This window comes from Hydra vulgaris, chromosome 14 (assembly GCF_038396675.1).
Source record: "Hydra vulgaris chromosome 14, alternate assembly HydraT2T_AEP".
Taxonomy (NCBI): domain Eukaryota; kingdom Metazoa; phylum Cnidaria; class Hydrozoa; order Anthoathecata; family Hydridae; genus Hydra; species Hydra vulgaris.
This window is the reverse complement of record NC_088933.1, coordinates 31,626,597-31,650,181: the sequence shown is the minus strand read 5'-3', so window position 1 is coordinate 31,650,181 and position 23,585 is coordinate 31,626,597. Positions and strand designations below refer to the sequence as shown.

Below are 23,585 nucleotides of genomic sequence, written 5' to 3'. Positions count from 1 at the left end.
AAATTTCGTGGTTGCTTTAAAATATTATGAAATTCAAACCTGTTTTTTCAACTGATTCATACCAATTATATGCATTATATGCAGACGAACGGATCGTCCATAAATTACGTAACGCGAAATTAAACTTTAAGGCAAAAGTCAAAGGATTAAAAGTTTTCCCTCGCATGCGCAGGAAAATCTGCGCGCAGAGTCTTTAATTAAACCAAGTAAATAAACAAACCTTTTTCCAGCGAAAACCGCCGCACAAAAGAACAAAATGATCTCCTACTTATATTTTTAAAATAAGTTTTGCGTTGCGTAACTTTCGGATGATCCATAATCCTCAATTGGACCCAGCTGGATCGCGCTGAAAAAATTATGATGGAAACCATGTGGGATACCCAGATGGTCACCAGCATTTTTCCCTGTTGGGTCCCAGTTGGTATCCAGTTGCACTGGTTAACTAGGAAAACTTGTAAAAAAAAAAAGATTTTAAAATTTTTTAGAAATATTTTTCTTAGGCACCCCAAGAAGACCTAACAGTCTTGCACAAAGCACCGTGAAAGAGCATTTAACGAAGAAGTTCACGCCTCCTTCCTTACCGATCGCGCAAAAGTTGCCCAGCGCTTGGTTCGAACTATGGATCTGTTGCTTCTAATGCAAGAGCTCTATTCACTGCGTCACAGCCGTTCGAATTTTTTTGTTTAATAAAAACGAATACTTTTTTAAAAATCCTTACGTAATAACACTTTGTCTAAGAGGTTCTGCATTAAAATAAAAATACATAAAAACAAGGAAAGGCTACCGCACAATAATTATACACCCCACATTGTCGCCGCCCGCCGAAACTAGAAATCCGACTTAAAATTCCAAACCAAATGAAAAAAAAAAAAAGAATCAATTGATTCTTTCTTGACCATCCAAATTTGATAGCGAAGTATTTTAATGACTGATTTAAAAATAAACAAGTAAAAACATAGTAGAAAGAAGTAAAAATCCCCGTTTCTAGTGAGTCGTATGCGGTTGGCAAAATTGCTGCCTTGCAAAGCTGGTTTTCCTAAAATCTTCAGAACTCTTTCTCGTTCTCATTTAGTCATGAATAATTACATTGTGTTATTTCAGTCGATTGGTTTGACCGAGCAGAAAGCTAAAGAGACTATTCGAAATGAAAGTCTGACAAAAAAATTGGAATCCATTATTTATAAAGTGAGTTAATAATGTAAACAAGTATGGGACGCAAATCAAAAATGTCTAATACAGAGGCATAAAAATGTTTTTGATTTACGTTAAACTATACAGACTGTATAACTAAATGAATAATTAATTATGTTAAAAATTCAATGAATATACAGTGAAGATTAAACACAGAGGATATAGGTTTACCAAAAACGCACATTATTTGGCCTAATATTAAGTTTTGCTTTTAAAAATGTAGAGTTTCAAACGATTTGAAAAATAAAAGCATTTATGATTTTTATTATTACAATAAATTTGAATTTGTTAAGTTTGTATTTATTAAGTTGAATGCAAAAGATGATAACAAATATTAAATTTTTATAATTTGCTATTAGCAATTTCCATTAAAAAATTGTAATATACCTAATACTTATATTAATTTATTTAACGCAACAAATTTATTATAAGTACTTGGGATAAATCAAAAGGAATATTTAAATAAATAAAATTTGATAGTGATACACTAATAAAGTGGGGTTTTTTAAAATTAGCCAAATTAAAAAAAAAAAAAAAGACTTCAAAACATGCAAAGATTTCTAAAACTATTTATTGTGTCTTAATCAGACATTGATTTTGAACTTTTGTTTAAAAGATAAATGAAGAAAATCAATATAACCTAAAAAGCAAAAGTATAATTTTATATAATGTTTACAAATAAAAGCCATTAATTTGTTAAAAAGTTGGAAGGGTACTTTGTTATCAAAAACAATGCCAGAGTTTAGACCTTTAATTAATAGCGGTTCAATACTTTAACATTTTCAATAGCGTTCTTCAATAGCTGTTCTTCAATAGCGTTCTATAATAACTAAAAGCAGTTTATTTTTAAAAACTCAATAATATTTTGGAATTATACTAATATTATGATCTATGAGCATGATTATATGTATTGCGCTATGGTATGATGGTGTGCTGGCTTGTTGATAACATTTATCTGGTATTTCACGATTGTCTATTATGTGATAATGTATGGTATGGAATGCCACATCACATCTCTAGCTTGTGACATACTATTTCTAATAATACAGTTGTATTCCTTTTTGTAATATACAGTTGTAATAATAATAATAATATTAATAATAATAATACATTTGTAATAATAATACAGTATTCCTATTTGTGTGTTTGTGTGCATGTGTGCACATTTATATATATATATATATATATATATATATATATATATATATATATATATATATATATATATATATATGTAAGAATGTCACCAGAAGTATTATTGTTTCTGTTTAATGTAAGTTTGTCTAAAAAACTATTAATCAAGTAAGATTTTTAAGCCAAAACTCAGGGCTGGGATATTTTTCTTCCTTATAATATGGTATCTGAAGCATATTCTTAACATTGTTTAGATAAAATATGGAAGTAAACTCTGGAAAGAATTAGTAAATTGCAATATAAGTAGTTATATAGTAAGTTGTACTTATTAAAAAAGATGTTGCAGAATTTAATGACATTGTTCAATGCGTATTTAGTATTTTTTATGGTTATGACAGTAGCAAGTCAGATTTAATTAAGATATGAATAAAAGTTTTTAAATTATAATTTGGCAATTAATAATATAGCAGTTAAAAAATTATATTTATATATTATAAAAATTACGAAATATTTTCAATAGCAAATCATAAACATTATAAAAACAGAAAACCAAACATGGTATATTAATTATAATACAAGAGAAGAAAAAACAATTGCAAGTCCCAAATAGACTTTAGGTATTCTTCCTCTAATTTTACTATGTAATTATTAAGCTTCAGAAACATCTAAAATTTATTGTTAAAAAAAAAAAGGATTAGGGATCCTGGAGTCTATTATTATTGAACTCGGTTGTCTTTCAATTTCTAACCATTTTTTGAACTACAGTATTCCAAAGTATATAAAATAATGAATGTAATTTATTCTAATTTTCAGTTTTTTACAAAACATTAAAGAAATCCTAATTTTTCTATTGATGGTATAATGGTTTATAATGGTTTTGTTTAATTTTATGTAGGCAAAAGATGGCGATGCACCTATTGCGAAGCCAACTGGTGTGTTGTTATATTCCCTTGCTAGTGGATCTTTGATAGACGAAGCAAAGCTTGATTTCATTATACAGTATATCAAGAATCAAAAGATAACTGCTGTAAACCAACTTAATGGTTTGTTTACTTGTTGTGCTGTATTATTTCTTTTAATCAATTATTTGTTTTATTTTGTATTACTTTGGTTCTTTCTAAATGTTTCACTGCTTATTTTGCATATGTATTACTTTTATTCTTATTCAATAGTTCACTGCTTACTTTATTTTTGTTATATTTGAAAATGCTTTTCTTATTTACTGAATATTAAAAATGCTTTTCTTACTTACTGCTTTTTAAATTTGTTAGTTTACCTGATGCCCAATGCTGGTTAAAATAAATTATATTTATATAATTTATTTTAACCAGCATCATCTCTAGTGTTACTTTTAAACATATGTGTGTTGTTACTAACAATGCAATGTGTTTTATGGTTGTTTTTATTATATATCATATTAGTTATTATTTATTATACTGTTGTTATTAATAATTTCTTTATTAATTTTAAATAAATAAAGATTTTTTTCCTTGAACAACAGTTCTTTGGAATTCTTTCCTTTTATCTTGTTTCCCTGATTCATATAATTTGTAATTTTTTAAGTTATCTGTTAATCGTTATCTTGCTTTATAAACTTCATCTTTTCTCTTCTAGTAACTTCCAACTCTAAAAGTGGTTGCTTGCAGTTTTGTTGGAAAAAAATTGTTAAAAAAAAATTGTCTATATATAACACTTATATTACCCTTCTATTATATATTGTTTGAGTAATGATGTAAAAAAGGAAACAGTATCATGAATATATATATATATATATATATATATATATATATATATATATAATATATATATATATATATATATATATATATATATATATATATATTCATAATGATATTTAGCATGTATATGCTTATATATACACACATGTGTGTAACTTTAAAAAGTGGACTTTATTAAAGAGTAATATTCCCAAAAATGTGCTAAGTGATATTGCCAAAAATGTGACAGTCTACTCATAACTCCTACAAATATTCTTGTAATTACATCTTTTCTATCTAAGTTGAATCCAAGAAAATCATTAGGTCTAAACAGCATTGTCACAAATATTCTTATAGTTATTATATATAAATTTATTATATATAAATATAAATCATTAGGTCTAAACAGCATTCTCACAAATATTCTTATAGTTATTATATATAAAGTTATTATATATAAATATTATAACTAAGAATTTTCAAATATTCTTTCTTAACTATTTAATACCTCATTTATATATGGATTATTATTTATGGAGCATTTTCTGATATTTTGAAATTATCTTGTACTAATATTCAAAAATGGTTCTAAACTTTCATGCAGTAACTATAGACCTGTTTCTCTTTTATTCAACATTAGTAAGCTTCTTGAAAAGCTTATGTATCCTCAAGTGTATCCTCTTTCTTAACTCATTTGATTGTTTACATAATTTTCAATTTAGTTTTCAATCAAAACATTTTACTTCCCACACATTAAGTATAACAGAAAAAATCACTAAAGCTCTTGATACTGATTATTTTGTTTGGTGTTTTTATTTATTTATAAAAAGCTTTTGATACCGTTGACCATAATATTTTGACTTCTAAATTAGAATGTTGTAAATGACTTACAATCTTATCTTTCGAAAATCAAAAACAATTTGTAAGTATTAGTGGTTTTAATTCTACAGTAAACTCCCAGTTATTCAAACTGGCATTTATTCAAATTTTTCACTTATTCAAAGCAATTTTTATTCCTTGTGAATTTTCATTAACAAACTCATGCAAATATCCATCAGTTATTCGAACCTTCAGTTATTCGAAATCTCGTTTGTTTAAAGTGATTTTTAGCTTCACAGCAGGTAATAAGGTTGGCAAAAAGCTGCCTATTGTCCGAATGTTATGAGATGTCAGATCAAATATATCAATGCTGATAAAACACTCCTAAAGATCAATATTCTTAAAGCTATGAGCATGTTTGTGAAGTCATGGGGTGCTGTGTTGGAAAACACTGTAAAGAATTATTTTGAAAAGGCAAGCATCTGGCAGTAAATACAGGTTGCAAATATAAATGGTGAAGCTGATCCTTTCAATAAGCTTGAAGAGAACAAAAATATAGATTTTGAGATTTGTACAAGTTAAACAATTGTTATCACAGATTAAGAAAGATAGCAATTGATAATAATCAAGGAGATAGATGAAGTGTCAAATGATTTGCCTCCTGAAAGCCAAAATTATCAAAGATTGCGCATGCAATAGAGGTATCTGAATGCTGGTCTCTTTTTTATAATAATGGTGTCAAAATCTGACAATCATTAACCCTTGTATCGAAGATGTTTGATAAACACTCTTTAGAAAATTGACAATTTTTTTTAATAATTATAATATATTTGTTATCTTAAAAACAAAAAAGTTGAGGAAAATGGACCACTTTTGCAAAAATTTGTAAAGAATTTATTATTTTACAAGTAAAAGATTTAAACAACATTTTATTACATCTTATTCCATTTTTCTTCTTTTTTACTCTCTATTTTTGTTAAATAGAAATTTAGCAGATGGGGTATATTTTTTAGCGTGCTTGCCTCAGAAGCAAGCAGGCCTGGGCATGTTTTCTGTTATCAGTAAAAAAAGAGCTGTGAACTTCTTAGTTAAATGCTATTCCTTAGCGCTTCGTACTCTCGAGCCCTTAATACAAGGGGGGTGGGAATTTTAGTCCAGATCTAATAAAGGGGAGGAGGGAGGATTTTTTTTATGTTACAATATAAGTATTTTTTATAAAAAACTTCAGTTTATAAATCCAAACTAGTATTTTTTACACAACATGCATAAAACTATTTAAATCTAGCGTGGTTTGCAGTCAAATGTGCATTTTCAAACAGCTGTTTTATAATAATTTCAATAGGGTTTAATACACTGATATAAGTTTTATACTTTGGTAAGAAATAAATTAAAAGCTTATTTTTGACAAATCAAGATTTACTTGGTTGGCAATTTTTATAGCCTGTTTACACTGAAAGTTTTTGTTTTTATCAGTGCTGAAACATTTATATTCTAATTTTTAGGGCCGATTTTCACTGATTTTTTTTTTTGTTTTTTTGTGATGAGTAAAAATTAATGAACAGGGGGGGGGGGGGAAGTCTTAATAAGCTTTGGGTGGGTGGGAAAATTTTCCAAAAATTGGTAAATGTCCCCCCCCCTTCTTTTATTAGGGACTTGAGAGTAACAAAACTATTAGGACTTCTTGAAGCACCTAAAATTTCTATTCCTTTTTTTAATTACTTTATAATATTATGTAACTTCTATTCCTTTTTTCTACTTTGTAAGATGAACATAAAGAATTTTTAATTTTTATAGCTTTTCATAGTAACAAATATTTCTTTATGTATATATATATATATATATATATATATATATATATATATATATATATATATATATATATATATATATATATATATATATATATATATATATATATATATATATATATTGTTAATTCACCTCCCCAAGGCCAAGAAAACCGCTAAAGACGAAAGATGAGGAGGCTACTTAATTGTGTTTATAATCCTCTCTCAACTCTATAACTCCGAAACACAAACCTTGATGAACAAGGTTGCTGTGCGGAGAAAAAAGTTGAGCGTGGTACTACCAAGGATGTGGTGGGGATCAAACTTAGAACCACTCGCTTATGAAGCGAGCGCTCTACTACTACACCACTATCGCATATATATTGTTGCAGATCATACTGAGATGCTATAACAGCTCCTAATGTTTTAAGTTGTCATAATTAGCTTTAAAACAATTTAAGGACCTTGAATAAACAATAAAGAATTTGGCAAAGAATTTCAGTTTTTAATTATTCTGTTGTTGAAGTTATTTCTTGAGGAACATTTAAATTGCTGACCTGAATAGTTATATATATATATATACATACATACATACATACATACATACATACATACATACATACATACATACATACATACATACATACATACATACATACATACATACATACATACATACATACATACATACATTCATTCATTCATACATACATACATACATACATACATACATACATACATACATACATACATACATACATACATTCATACATACATACATACATACATACATACATACATACATACATACATACATACATACATACATACATACATACATACATACATACATACATAGATATATACATACATACATACATGCATACATACATACATACATACATACATACATACATACATACATACATACATACATACATACATACATACATACACATATATATATATATATATATATATATATATATATATATATATATATATATATATATATATATATATACATACATATATATATATACATACATAAATACATACATACATACATACATAGCTAAATTTTTATTTTTCTGTATGTGTATCTTCATGTATGTAATATATATATATATGCATATATATAATAAATGACTTAATATTCTCAAAAAATCTCTATGCATATATAATGGAAACAAAACCTGAGTATTAAAGCTCCAAAAGATAACTCCAAATAAAAAATATGAATATATGATTATATATTTTATATATCTTATAATTTATATTATTATGCATTTATATATCCATAGTTGTTATATTATTAAATTTAGAAGTGGTCTTTTTTTAGCTGCATTGGAGTATTTCAAATATAATCCAACTGATCCCATAAACCTAGAGGCATTTGAAAGATCATGTGGAGTTAATGTTAACTATTCCCCAGATGAAATTGAGGCTGCTGTAAGTTGTTTGTTTAAATATTTAAAAGTAATAAAAGCATTTTTATGTGTACATAGTTGTCTTCCCAAGCTCATTTCTTGCAAGCATATCTTTCGATCTCCACCTATCCCTGCTTACATTTCCTTCCATCAATACTCATCCCTGCAAACTGAAATAACAGTATAAAAAATTTCTCAAAATATTGTCAAAAGAGTTTAATGAACTTAAAAAATACACAAATAAATTAAAATAAAAAAATGTTAAGCATAAATTTACAATTTAGAAAAATAAAATTTAATGTTTAAGTTTTTGCAAATACAACAGATTGTCAACACTATTCTGAGATAATTATGATCTCCTCTCTTCAAGAACCCGGCCAGCAGATAAAAATGTTTTCTCAGATGAAGTGCTGGCTGCAGTATCTTGCAAGGCTCAAATTAAGTGATTGGAAATTGTGATATCTGGAAATTCTTCGGATGATCAAATTTTTAGTATTTTAAAAAACAGTAAACTCTATTTTGATCACTAAACTCACTAAATTCAATAAAAAATATTTATATTAATCTTGAATTATATAAAAATATAAATATATTATATAAAGATATAAAATCTTATTATAAAACCTTATTGTTACTTATTTTTATTATTATTAATAATTATGATTTAAACATTAACATCTTAATTCATTTTATAAATCATCAGATAAAACTAGAAAGATAAAGCACGATAAAATCCAATGTAATTTTTAAAAAACAACTGCTAATCACAACAGCCTTAAGGAATTTAGTTGTAATCAGATATTTTAAATTAAAGAAATTGTGAAGTGAGATATAAAGTACTTTTATATCTTATTTAAATCTTATTCAATATTTCCTTATAAATTAAATGCTAATAACTCTTGCAAACAAAATTAAAAAAATATGCATACAAAATTAAATACAGGAATTTAAAAATATATGAAAACTAATTGAAACTTTTTATATTTATTTTAAAACAAAACAAAAAAACTCTAATGACTTATTTTAAAATATATCTTTATTATTATTATTTTTATTATCAATTAATTAGTTTCTAATTTAAAACATTTAAATTTTTAAATAATTCCTCAAACTTTCCCTCTAAACAGCGGTTTTAATGTTTCATAAAATGCACAAATAGCTTTAGCATAATTTTTAATGGTTGATTTTTAAATTACCGCACAAATTTTTTGGAACTTAAGTAATTTTTTTTTTTATATAACTTTTTTAAATTTATAATTCTTAAATTACCTGGTGTTTAAGAAAACAACAGTTAAAAGTATGTAAGTTTTGACTTTTATTTTTGCAGTAGTAAATTTGTTTTGTTTTTTCATTAACTTTTGCAATATGATAAATTTGCTGTTTAAATAAAACAGTGTTTACGGTTTTTAATAAACTGAGAATTTAATGATTAGAAATATTTCCAGATATTGCAATTCTCGATCACTTAATTCAAGCTTTGAACACCCAAAATTCTTTTCACAATCTCAGAAAGGTTCTTTCATTTTGGAGCCCTTTCTTTCTAGTATAACAATTTATCATTGCATTCCACAATTGGTTAAATATGAGGGATAATGAACATGATTTTATATGATTAAAATGAAATTGTTATAATAGCAAAAAAATATAGATAAAAAGATTTAAAAATTGAATAAAATATGTCTTTTTTTAAAACTGAACAATTAAAATTTAGTCAACTGTTTGACAAGATGTTTTAAATTTTATAATCCTTCAGTATACTCTGTTGGTGCGAAAAATAAAAGTTGTTTTTTAAATCTTGGGTCCAGTTATGCTGCTGTATAATGAATTTTACCTACGTAAAAATATTTGAGGAGCTATATTGAAAAGATGATGTTTTACTATTGCAGCTCTTTTAATTAGGGCCGGCATTGACCTAACTGTGGACCTAAAAGTGTTTAAGATCAACAAAAAATTGCTAACTGCGTTTCTATGTTTTATGGGCTGCTATTGTGCTCTCTGAAGCATTGGTTGTAAAATGTTGCTGCAATTTTAATTTTGTTGGTATGGTAACCAATAATGATTGGTTACCATACCAACAAAATATGGTAATTAGTGTCTGGACTTTGTCAAATAAAATTCCGGTTTACGAGAAATTTTAAAAATTTTTCGATCAAAACTGAAAAATTCGGAAACGATAAATTATTATTTCTCAATTCCGAGTTTTTTCGTAACGTCGGAATGAATAAAAATTAATAAATTTTTGTTTGAGTATTTTCGAAAAAAATCATTGTTTACAATAATTTTCATTTTTGACGACTATGTTTTTAAGTACATTTTACTTTTTTTTATCTTTAAATTTTACAACAAATTTTTTATTGTTCTTTGTTTATTTTTATGATTTATTTTTATTTTATTTTAATTAATAACTTTAGTTGAATTCACTTCTTAATTTTTTTGTGGTAAAAATTAAAATTTGATGTAATCTTTGTTTAATAATTTCTAGACAATTAATAATTCTAATTTAATTTTGTATAATCAGACAGTGCAGAGACTTCTTTTTTTATAACAAATTTTATAAATAAATTTAAAAAAAGAAGAAAGATAAAAAAAAAGAATAAAATAAGAAAAATAAATGAAATAAAAATAAAGAGAAATAAGAAAATAAGAGAAATAAAGAAAAGAAAAAAAAGATATAAAAAAGCAAAAACTTAAAAAAAATCAAACAAATTAAAAAAAGAAAAAAATTAGATAAGAAAAAGACAAAATAACAAAGTTAAAAGAAAAAAAACATTCGAAAATGGAAAGTAATTAAAAAGAATTTTTAAAATATATAAAAATTGCTCCGTTTATGAAGAAAGGAAAAATAATATTTTTTAAATTTTATTATTTTTGAAAGACTATATGTGTTTGCTTGATATGATTTACTTTTTTATTCTATTATTGTCATTTATTGAGAAAACTCTATATTTTTTGTGACTAAATGTTTGTGTGTAAGTGGGTGACACGTTTGTGACTAAATGTTTGTGTGTAAGTGGGTGACACGTTTTTATTTGTGAGTATTATTGAACATTTTTTGTTTGTTTATTTATTGTTATTTTTTAATGAAACATTTATACTACTTATACTACTTATTTATATGATTATTGATATCAAGATTATTATATTTATTAAAACATTGTTACTTTTTTTTTGCAGTAATTGTTTAAGTTACATGGTAGGCTGTTACGTTTTATCCGTGCATAACTGTTTGTAACTTTCCTGTCTGTACATTATATTCAATTGTTGTTTTAAAGTTGATATTGATTTATTATCATGTAATTTTCTTAGTATTCTTATAATTTATCATCATTATTATTATTATTGTTATTTGTATTATTAATGCTGTTTCATGGTATTTACTTAAGATTAGTTTTTAACTATTTGTAAATGTACTTGATTGTAAGATCTTTTATCGAAAAAAATATATATATTGATATTGATAATAATTTCTAGTCAGTTAATAATTTTTAATTTTATTAAAATTAAAATATTTCTAAGTTTGTTGAATATAAAGGATGAAGAAAATTTTCTTCAGTCTACTTTTGTTTTGATAAAGGCAAGAAGCCAAAAATTTGAAGAAAATATTGAATAAAATAAACTTTTTGTTGTTCGTTGAAATTTTTGTGATAAAGTTTAAAAAATTATTAGTGAACACAAATCAAAATGCCAAAATCAAATAATGCTTTCTGTAATTTCTTTGACAAGGAAATTGTTCCTAAATTAGACAACCCCCTTGAAAAATGATAAACTTACAATTTTTTGACAAAGTATGATTGCCGAAACATTACGAACATTCTCGAAAAATTCGATAAATTTTCGACTTTCAAGAAAGATTTTTTTTCTCGAAACAGATTTTTACCGTAAGTCAGAATAAAATTTTTATTCCGTTCCATTCCGAACTAGTTTTTATCGAATCGAGAGTCCGGACACTAATGGTAATGAATAATGATTAATCTTTATAAAAGCAAAGTTATTTTGATTGGTTCCAACACTTCAATAGATTGTTCAAAGTATTTTCGTTTAAATCAACCACCAACAACAATAATTTTCTGTTGAAGCCTGGCTCATTGCATAAATTATGTAGTTATGCAAAATTTAATGAACTTGATTTTAGCATGTAGAACACTAATTCCAACAAGTTACTACACACTGTTTGAATGTGAACTGAGTATTAATTTTGGTTCCAACCAACTGAGTATTAATTTTGGTAATAATTCAAATTTCTTTAGGAGCTTCAATCATGTTACTACTGTGACTTTTCCTAAGTGCTTCAAAAGTTCTTATTTGTCTAGTTTTTCCTAAAACATCAGTCTTTTGGAATTCGCTCCCTCATCTTGTTTTCCTGATTCATATAATTTGCAGTTCTTTAAGTCATCTGTTAATTGTTATCTTGTTCTATAAATTTCATCTTTTCTCTTCCAGTAACTTCCAACTCAAATAGTGGTTGCTTGCAGCCTTAATGGAAGTGAAGATGTTTAAAAAAAAAAAAAGCAAGTGGCTAAGAGATATGACTCAGTTTTCCAATCAGCCATAAACTGAACTGTTACTGCAATCTAACTGTTTGAGCTTTGTCCATGTGTCTATAGATATAGGTTGTGACACCAAAAAATGATTTATCTGTTAAATGGATTTAGTTGATGAAGATAAAGCCTGGTATAGTGTAGTCATTTCAACTGATGGGGTGCTATTCAAGAAAAAATCCAAATGGATCCATAAGTCATTTGTGCCATCTTGTGACTTCCATGACAAAATTGTTGTGCAACACAAGCACATCAAATGATGTATGGCGCGACAAATCAACGAATGTGCAAATGTTAAAAAAAAGAGAAAAAATTTAATGTCACGTTTCTTTACTTTTGCTTATGCACAATTCGATTCAAACATGATGTTCCTTGAAGTTTTTTTCCAAATAACTATTGCTAGTTTTTTTTATTTATTATTAAAAACACATATTTATAATAAAAACAATTAGTTACTAAAATTTAAAAGGCATTGTAAAGATTTAAAAGAAACCATGCAGATGATTACTTTCTTCAATAGTGTTTTTAGTAAAATAACCAAGTGCGCTATTAAAAAAAGTAATTATGTTTTAGCATGGTTTTTGCATACGTTAGCAAAAGCATGCAAAATTTAACCTGAACTGAATGCATTTGCAATTACTTTAAAAGAAACCATGCTTAAACATTGTGATTGCTTTCAAAGGTTTTTTTCAAAACTTTTAAAAGTTTTTTTATATGCAAACAAACTTTACTTCACTTTAAGGAAAATAAGATAATTTAAAAAAAAAAAGCATGCTATAGAAGTAGCACACTTTTTTTAAAAATTATCTTATCTTTAAAAGTTTTGAAAAGAATTTTTAAGTTTTGCAGATATATATAAATAATTTAATAGAATATATAGAACTATTACGTTTATTACATTTTTCATTTTTTGTTGTGCATTTAACAATGCCATTAATATGATATTTTTATTAACTTATTATTAAATATTGAATATGATATTATTTTTTGGGATGTACTAAAATTCCGGCCAGATTTTTTTTCTTTTAGATCAATTTGCTTGTGACTGGTATTAAAAAAATTTTTTTACTTTTTTTTTATGACGTGACACAGGCTGTGTAAATAAATCAAAAAAGCATTATCCTACAGAGCAATGAAAAACTATAGGTAAACATAGGTAAAAAATACAAATGTAATTTTATTTGCAGAAATAGTAGTAGTGCAAATACATTTGCAAAAATAACATTTGTATTTTTTACCTCGGTTTACTTATAGTTCTTCATTGCTCTGTAGAATAATGATTTTTTGATTTATTTAAAAAGCCTGTGTAGCAAGTCATAAAAAAAGTAAAAAAAAAAATTTATTTCCAGCCAGTAGCAAAATTGATCTAAATGACAAAAATTCCTGCCGGAATTCAAGTACATCCCTAATTTTTTTACAAGGTTTAAAAAAGAAATGTCAAAACAACTTTTATTTTATTTTTAGTTTCTTTTATTTTAATTTCTTCAAGTTTATGTGTTGTAAATAAATTTAACGAACTAAATTGAGTAAAATTCACTATTTAGTATCAATGGATAACAGTTTACAATCATTATGTCATATTAATTTGCGTGATTAAATTTTTGCATGTTAATTATCATTAATTTTGTACACACTTTGCAAAAGTGTAAAAAATTGTTTTGAAAAAAATAATAATTGATTAAATTCAATAAGCACCTTTAAAATATCTAATAAAATATTAACTCAAATAAAAATTATTTGAAAATGAAATTTCCCCAATTAGACACATGTCTCTTAAATTTGATGTTCATTACAATATTGACGCCAATAAATAAAGGTATGAACATCAACATTTATTTATAAAAATATATACTTTTTGCGCCCTGCGATGATTGTTAACCATCCACAAAGACTGATTTAAAATTACGCTAATACATCACTTTTTCCATTATGTTTTTTAAAAGAAATTTGTTTGTTTTTCATATCAATCAATTTTTGAAGTTTTTAAAGCATCTATTGATCAAGGAGTTTTTTCTGATCAATTAAAAATTGCCAACTACTATTAATTTTAAACTAATATTAGTAATTTTTTCATTTTATGTTGCTCGTACCATTATTGATTGCCAACTTTTTATTTACTTATTTTATTATTTTATATTGCATGGCATTTTTAGTCATGACAGTCATCAATTCACCTAGGGATTTACACATACTTGTTCACTCATAGACCATTGTTTTATCAATTGCTTAGGATGACTAGAGCATGAGTTATTGTCAAGCCTCTCCTTGTAGTCCCCTAGTTTTATTCCCCCTACAAAATAGTCTTTACATTCATTCATGATTCTTATTCAATGACATCATCTACAATCTACTTTTATATTCACATCACCCAGGTCTACGTAACTGGACGGCTCCGTTGGTCACTTTTTGCGATCATTGTATTGCATAAACAAACAATCTATTATACAAAAATCAATTTTGTTGTTCATAACACTAATTCTTCAACTAAAATCTTTCAATTGTAAAAATGTGATATAGATTCACTATTAATTATCAGTATATCTATGTAAAAATTTAGATAATAGTTAGTAATTTTTAATCAATTTTAGTCAATATTTATTTCATAAAAATATCAATATAATAATGAAATACTCTTGTCAGAATAATTAAACAGTTAATCTTCATTGCAACTAATGTATTGTAAAAATCCATTCCGTCCCCATAGGATTCCCGCAACAACTGAACCCATCTCCATGGGAATTTCACAAACTCCACAGGATTCCCATGAAACACATCCCCATGCAGATCTCTAATGTATATACAGACAAAATGAAATGGTTGAAATGGAAATCTATAATAAAGCATTTGAAACTGCAAGATCCTATAGAAATAAATGCAAATTCAAGGATTTTATTATATTACAATTATTGGGGATTTTATTTTTCCGAACATTAAATGTTCCAATGATTTTATCATATTGATTAAAAGCAGTGATAATGAATACAGTTTTTTTTCTCTCGTGAATACAGTTTTCATGATAATTTGAATGATCACTCTCTCATTCAACATGGTTCTTTTCCATTTTTTCAATTACCCAGCAATGAATGTCTGAATGCTTTTGATTTATTATTTACAATACAAGAGAATAGATTGTTCCGAATTGAATCACATCCCATTCTAGGAAATATAACCAAAATTTTTTAATATAGTTTTAAGTTATAAACTTTTGTTAAATAAAAAAATTTTGTAAATGAAAGAGTTTTTATTTGCAATTATAGGAAAGTAGATTTCAATTCAATTAGTCAATTGTTTTCTAAAATGAATTGGTTAATGGTAAATCAGTCAAGGAAATATATGTTTTATTTTTTTATATAAATGTGGTTACAAATAGGGTTTGGACAAAAACCAACTTTTTGAAAAACCGGTTTTCGAATTCAAAACTCCCCAAAAAACCGGTTTTAACCAGTTTTCGAATTTTTCAAAAAAGAATTGAATAATGAGAGATACTTAATTTATGTATTATATTTATTTCACTTATCGTAATTTTTTCTACGAAAATAAGATTTAAAAAAACATAAAATGTCCACTGAACGGTGGCTAAGTCTTGTTCTAATTTTGGACACAAAATTGCCTGCAATTGAAAATACGCATTCACTAGATACTGAGCTCGGTTTTATAGTTTTAAGTGCATCAAATAATAAATCTAAGTTTTTTGTTTTTTTATGTGTTGCCTCAAATAATGAAAACTCAGCCCTCAGTGTTTTTGGGTTAGTGATGTTTTCTGCAGGCTCTTCAAGAAACTTATTAATTGAATTTTCCATGACCTCTTTTTAAAAAGCTTTACTCTGATGAGTTGTTTCTTCAATTTCCTCTTGATCTGAAGCGGTGTTTATAATAGAATTTTAAGATATTGTAGACAATAACCTTTCAGACAATTTAATAATGTCAGCTTTTGAAGCTAAAGGAAGTATACTAGATTTTTTTGCTGGACCAGAAATGTTTTACGGATTTTGCAAAAAAAAAGGAAAAGAGATGCTAATTCAACTTGTCTTCTTTCTTGAATTCTTTCTTCTAAAGCCTTTAATAGATTCAAACTTATTTTAGACTTTATATTTTTCAGTTCATTTAATAGAAATGAATATATACCTTCACTAGTTAATAAAGTGGCATCTCATCGCTCTAAGCCTTCTACTGCTAGACGAATGAGCTCCAAGACTTTATGAAGTTCCAAAAGTGTAGGATATTGAGCTTCATTCCGCATATAAGATGAACCAAGATCATTCAATGCTAAAACTACACATTTTTTTACTGCTAAAAATCTTCCAACCATTTCCTCGATACTATTCCACCTTGTTTTGCAGTCAAGAATTAAATTCAACTCTTTTCCTTTTTTTAATTTTATATAATTTTGAAGAATGGTATTACTTACTGGAGATTTGCGAATAAAATTACAAATTTTTCTGATTTGTGAAACGGAATGTTTGCAATTACCAGACAAAATAGGAATAGGATGCTCTTGGTTACAAATATAAGAAAAAGGTTCTTCAAATTTGTCATATTTGTCTTCATCTTCATCATCCGATTCCTCACTTGAACCATTTACTTCGGATTCAGCTTCAACCATTTCTCTATGTTTATATAATACATCAGTAACTGCTAGGTGGATTGCATATGAAAAGCATAGTTGATTAATTAAACATGATTATTTTCCAAATTTTATCATAACAGCAGCACCAATATTTGTTGCAGCAACAATGTTAGTTTCTAGATTCAAATTGAATATTTTAAGACTTCCAGATATTAATTCTAATGTTCTCTGAGCATCACAAGAACCAGCTATTGGAACTAATCCTAAATTAAAATCTTCTGCTAAGTGATGTACATTAATGTTTAAATATCTATGATTTCTTTTACTTGTCCACTCTTCTAAAGTTATAGAAAATTTTTTTCCACTCATTTTTAATGAATCTAATTCTGTAATAGTTTCAAGTTTTGCTTCGTCATAAAATGCATGAATGAGATCCATTACTCTAGAGTTTTTTTTGGGTAATGAATATCCTCGTTGTTGAAGAGACTCTTGTATGAATGAGCTTTTCGTAATGCTATTTATAGAAAACCCATCCATTGCAGCAAGTTTTGATAAGATTTCTTGTAAGCTACTCCTTTTTACTTGCATAAAATTTAAAATATTAGTTTTTTCTTTTAAAAAAGATGAAGGACCAGTATCTTCTTTGCTGAATGTTTCTGATTTATTTTCATTATCAATTTTATGAACTGATTTTAAGTGATTACGTAGGTTACTTGTTGATGAACCTTCGCAACTCAGCATTTTATTACAATATTTGCAGATTCCTTTTTCTATCCCTGACCTTTTAAAACTTTTTCAAACTTCTGACTTATTCATTTTTTTTTTATTATCTGGAAATGAAATGAAATTATTGAATATTTTTGAAACAAAAATGCCTTACCTTTTTTAATTGTAACTTTAAATTTTATTACCACGTTGATAAGAGCTTAAGCTCATATCATAATTATATTACCATAACATAATAAAATACTTAACAAACTAATCAAGGGAAACTATTTACTTATAAATTATAATATAAAACATAATTGATTTTTATAAGTAACAAATTTGATTTTATAAGTAACAAATTCCAAAAATCTAATTTGCAAAATAAAAAAACTTAGTATATTATACACATAAAAATAAATGCTACAATATTACATTTAAATAGATATAAATATCAAAATAGTATTATATATACTATTAATATATAAAAAATTTAAATTAGTTACATTTATAAATACATAAACACAATATAATCTTACACGTAAATACATTTTAAAAATAAATAATAAATCCCAATTATTTGAGAAGCATATGTATTTTTCGGGAAATCATTTTGGAAAAACTTTCTAAAAATTTGTGTTAAAATTGCGTGTATTTTCAGTCAAGCAACTGTTTCTATTGGGTAATTATTACATAACATTTTACAAAAATGATAAGGGATAAATTTAAAGAAGCATGTTAAAAAAAAGGAAACAGGTTACTCAAATAACTTAACAAAATGCTATTGTATAATAACAATATATAATAAAAATGGTAAAAAATAGAAAACCGGTTTTCGTAATTTAAAAACCGGTTTTCAAATGTGCCAAATTTATTTGAAAAACTGCCAAATCCTAGTTACAAACTATATATTCCAGTTAAAGATTTATAAATAAATTAAAAATTTTTTTTTTGGATAAAAAAAGGTTTTAAAAAATTAATAGCATTGAAAAGAACCCCATAGGTTTTGCAACTGATTGAATGGAATATTGCATCTCTAGAATACCCAATTATTTGCAAAGACGGCCAAAGCAGAATCAAGAGAAGCTAGATTAAGTTTTAAAAAAATCTTAGTAAATCCTTATAAAATCCTAAAGAAATGTTTTTGCATGATATTGGCTAAGGAAAACCTATAGTTAATGTACAAATACACAAGTAGTCAACAGCAGATCAATAATTTGATTAGAACATAAAAATGGAATTGTAATGAATGATCCAAATCAAATAATAAATCTACTAAAGAAAAAGTTCCAAGATGTTTTTGTTCAAAAAAATGATAGTAATTTGCCATCGTTTTAGTCGAGAAGAATTTTGATATAATTTCAAAAGTTTAGATATAATCTCTTACAAAGATATTCTGAACAAATTAAAATATCGAGATATAGCGTGAAGCAGATCTTGTGATGATCTAGATCTTGAACCTTAAATAGCTTTACATCTTGCAAATATATTTACAGCTTCCATTTAGCTTCCATTTAGCTTAGTGAACTACCTATTCAGTGGAACCTTCTACATGGTTCTACATGCTTCTACATGCTTTAAAAAGAGCAATAACCTGCATGAAGGTGTATCAACCATTTATAATATAAACTTAATAAATAAAATTCGAGAAATTCAAAATGATGTTCGTATATGGTTCAAAAAGATGGTTATATATTTAAGATGATGTTTGTATCGAGAGCATTGGATGATTTTTATATCTAAACGTTTTTACAGTGAGTTACATAATGATGTTCTTAATTATTCATGATTAACATAATTAGTTTGAAAAATAATTTAGTGCTACTTGTACATACTAAAGTAAATAAAAATTTCCTCAATTTAAAAAAAGGAAGTAAACTGTCACTGTTAAATTATAATTTGATTTCACTCACTTTTCCTTGTAAGAGTTTAGAAGAGGTTGTACGAAATTTATGAATTTCCTAAATTTAAATAATCTTTTTTGGAAACATCAAGTCCTACAAGATCTTTTCTTAATAAAGCATACATCTTTGTTAAGAAAAGATCTTGTACCATTAATCTTGGATATGCCTGTAGACCTACTTTACTTGGACTTTACCGAGGCATTTAATTGTTGAAGCGATTTTGTATTACTTGTTTTGGTGTGTACCTGTAGATGTAATTTACTTAGGCTTCGCAAAAGCATATGGTTCTGTGCCCATAAAAGATTACTGATAAAACTAATAAAAAGTCTTACCTTGGAAAGATATATTTAGTGGTATGCCGCAGGACTCTGCTATTGGCTCTTTATTATTTGCTATTTACATTATGATTTGTCTGATAACTTTGTAAATATTTCAAAGATGTATGCAGATTAGGGTGTGTCATAAAACAACATTTTTTGATAATACCCCCTAAATGTGTTCTATGTAATAAATTAATACTAAATTTAAAAATTTTTTAAATAATAACAATTTTTAGGGGTTGCTCAAGACCCTTAAACATCAGACAGGTCCCTAATATTTTGAAAAAAAAGTTCTTTAAAAGCATATCATGTTGGGTCTCAAAAGAAGTGAAATTTTATAAAAATTTCAAAAATAATAAAAAAAATTTATCGAAACACAAATTTAAAAAGATTGTTTATAAAAACTATGAAAATATGTACTTTTTTATTTTTTGTTGAAAAATTAAAGTTTTTTAACTTTATATAAAATGATTATTATGTAGATGATGCAAAAGTTATCAAGGTTTGATTCTGTAACAGTTTTTAACCTTCTACAAAATAATCTAGAGAAAGCTGTCAACTGGTCCAATAATTGGCTGTTAAAGTTTAACTTTAAGAAGTGTTTAATTATGCGCTTTTCAAAAAACAACCCAAAAAGATATTATTTTATTCAAAACATAACTTCAAGTACCATTGTCGTTTAAAAAGTTCATGGTGTAGTATTTAGCTTAGACTTGAAATGGAAAAATTAAAAAACTCAAATTTCAAGTCAAGTAAATAAAGTTGGGGTATGATAAAAAAACATTTCTAGGTTTCAATAGTGAATTACTAAAAGTTATAAAGACAACTTGTGAAATTGAATTGGCTGCTTAGTGCATTTAAAGAGTTATCTAATGAAAAATATCTTGTTTTCATTTTTGAAAAGTTCTGACTTTTTTTGTGTGTTCTGATTGCTTTGTTAAAAATTTATCCATTTCTTTTTATACAAATGTGAATAAACAGGAAAAGAAAATATTGTTTTTTTTCTTGGTTGCCAATCCAAATGAAGAAACACAAAGAACAAATCAATATTTAATTTTTTCAGCTTGATTTTATGTGCTTTAATTTTTAATAAGTACCAATCCGTGAAACTATATTTTGATTGGCTATTGGAAAAAAACTTTGCAAAATATGCTTGGTAATTTAAAGTCCTATGAGCTTCAAATTTTAACTAATCTCTAATAATCATATAATCGAAATGGCAAAAATAAAAAAGCAGAAAATTTTATAGTTAAAGTTTAAGAATGCAAATTTTGGTTTTTAAGAAATGCAAAACCTTCAGATCTCTCCTTAAATGCACTGAGTGTGTCACGGCTGTTTCAAACCGAGCTTAACGGCTTCTCTCCTTAAATGCACTGAGTATCACTGTATCTGTGTAGTCTCCATATCTAAAGAATAAAAATAAATATTTTATATTCATTCTTTAAAATATTTTACAAAAGGCTACTAGTTAAAACTTGTTAAACTTGACAAATGGATTTTAAATAATGTAACTATGTTGAATAATGATTTAGCTGTCTAAATGTACTTTGTACACTCACCAAGTTATCTTTGTAGACTTACCAAGTTATCTTTGTACACTCACAAAGTTATCTTTGTACACTCACCAAGTTATCGGTTACAGCTTAAATATATTACTACTATTTTTTTTCTTTAATAGATAAAACAATACTATATTTGATATAGGTTTTATATTTTTAATGTTTTAATTAGGTAGAAAAAGTTATAAAGAAGTATTATGAAGCAATTCAAACAGCTCGATATCACTATAATACTGGATTATTATTAGGTATTTTTACTTATTATATTGTTGTTGTTGTTTATTTTATTTATTTTTTTGTTTTGATATAACATTAGAAAGAAAAAATTACTGTTAAGAGATTGTTTTATATTTCACTATGCTGCCAAGAAAAACCAAAACAAAGTAAATTAAAAAAGTTGTTTTTAGTGTTGTTGTTTTTGAGATGTAGCATTACAGTAACCCTGCACAATTTTATTTAATTTACAATATGTAGAGATAAGAATAAATATAATTTTAAAAATATTATTGAGCCAAAACTCCTTGTTAAAACAATTTTGCATTAAACTATCTTTTAAAAAGTCAAATCACAGCTCTTTAAAAAAAAAGTTTTTAAGTTACTCTGTTTTGGGTTTTTTAGACAGTATAGGAGACAATTTTTAATATTTTACTAAAAGAGATAATATTTTTAGATTTCACTACAGAATGCAATGTCTCTCTCTCTCTCTCTCTCTCTCTCTCTCTCTCTCTCTCTCTCTCTCTCTCTCTCTCTCTCTCTCTCTATATATATATATATATATATATATATATATATATATATATATATATATATATATATATTATATATGTATGTATATATATATGTATATATATATATATTTATATATATATATATATATATATATATATATATATATATATATATATATATATATCAGGCTGAAATGCATGTGTCTGATGCCTTGTCTATCCACACATAAAGTATTTTATTGAGACAACTTGACAATCTTTGGAATAAATAACTTTGAAACTTTGTTTTTTTTCTAACAATTTTATATTGCACTAAACTCTTAAATAAAGTAACAAATTACTTTTGATCAGTATTTATTGTTTTATTAAAATGTTTATTTAAATTATCAAAAAGTATTATATATAATATAACTTATGTTTTATTTTAAAAGTTTGTATTTTTTATGATAAATAACTTCGATATCTCAAAATAACTTTAAATTAAATGTTTTTATATATTGTGCGAAACGCTTTTATATAATAAAAAATTGCTTCAATCGATTACTTATAATAAACACATTTTATTTGTACTCTAAAAGAGTATTATATACATTTTTTTATATTTATTTATTTTTTTAACAAAATATATGCTAGTTAAATTATAACACATTTGTTAAATAAACAGCATGTCAGTTCTTTTTTTAAAGTCATTTTATTCTCTGTTTAGTAAATGAAGTATTTTTTTAATAAACATAAACAAAAGGAATTAAACTTTAGAGTTTTAGAATAGGTAACTATAAAACTTTGACCTTTTCTAAAGATTTTTTTAAAGTTTTTGAATGATTTTTTTGTTTTATATTTTAAGTTTTTATTTTTTTATTATCTCTTTTGATAAATTTCTTTAAAATTTTTTTATTTAAAGCTTTTAATTTTTTTAAAATTTGCTCTATAGTTTTGTTCAGCGCATTTTTAAAACATTTAAATTGTCAGAACATGCAAACAGCAGTGGTCAATTTGTCTAAAGAAAATATTTTATGCGTGGACAGACAAGGTGTTTGACTGCACGCGCTTCCTGAAAAAAGCCCGATATATATAATTTATGTATATGTGTGTGTTAGGGTGGTTCTAAAAACATCATTTTTTGAAAACGTTTGATGGCAACCCCTAAATGTGTTCTATGAAATAAATTATTACTACATTTAAAAA

The 23,585-nt window shown here is 25.6% G+C and overlaps 1 protein-coding gene across 1 annotated transcript in view; it reads left to right on the top strand.

Annotated features, from left to right (window-relative positions):
- The first annotated feature begins 855 nt into the window (after positions 1-855).
- Positions 856-23,585, top strand: part of LOC100207406 (glutamine--tRNA ligase) — a 43,196-nt gene continuing 20,466 nt past the window's right edge. Inside the window, exons 1-4 of the mRNA XM_065817282.1 lie at positions 856-1,185; positions 3,221-3,368; positions 7,992-8,101; positions 21,845-21,920. Coding sequence (XP_065673354.1) covers positions 997-1,185; positions 3,221-3,368; positions 7,992-8,101; positions 21,845-21,920 — 523 coding nt within the window. The 5' untranslated portion in view covers positions 856-996. The remainder of the gene's footprint in view (positions 1,186-3,220; positions 3,369-7,991; positions 8,102-21,844; positions 21,921-23,585) is intronic.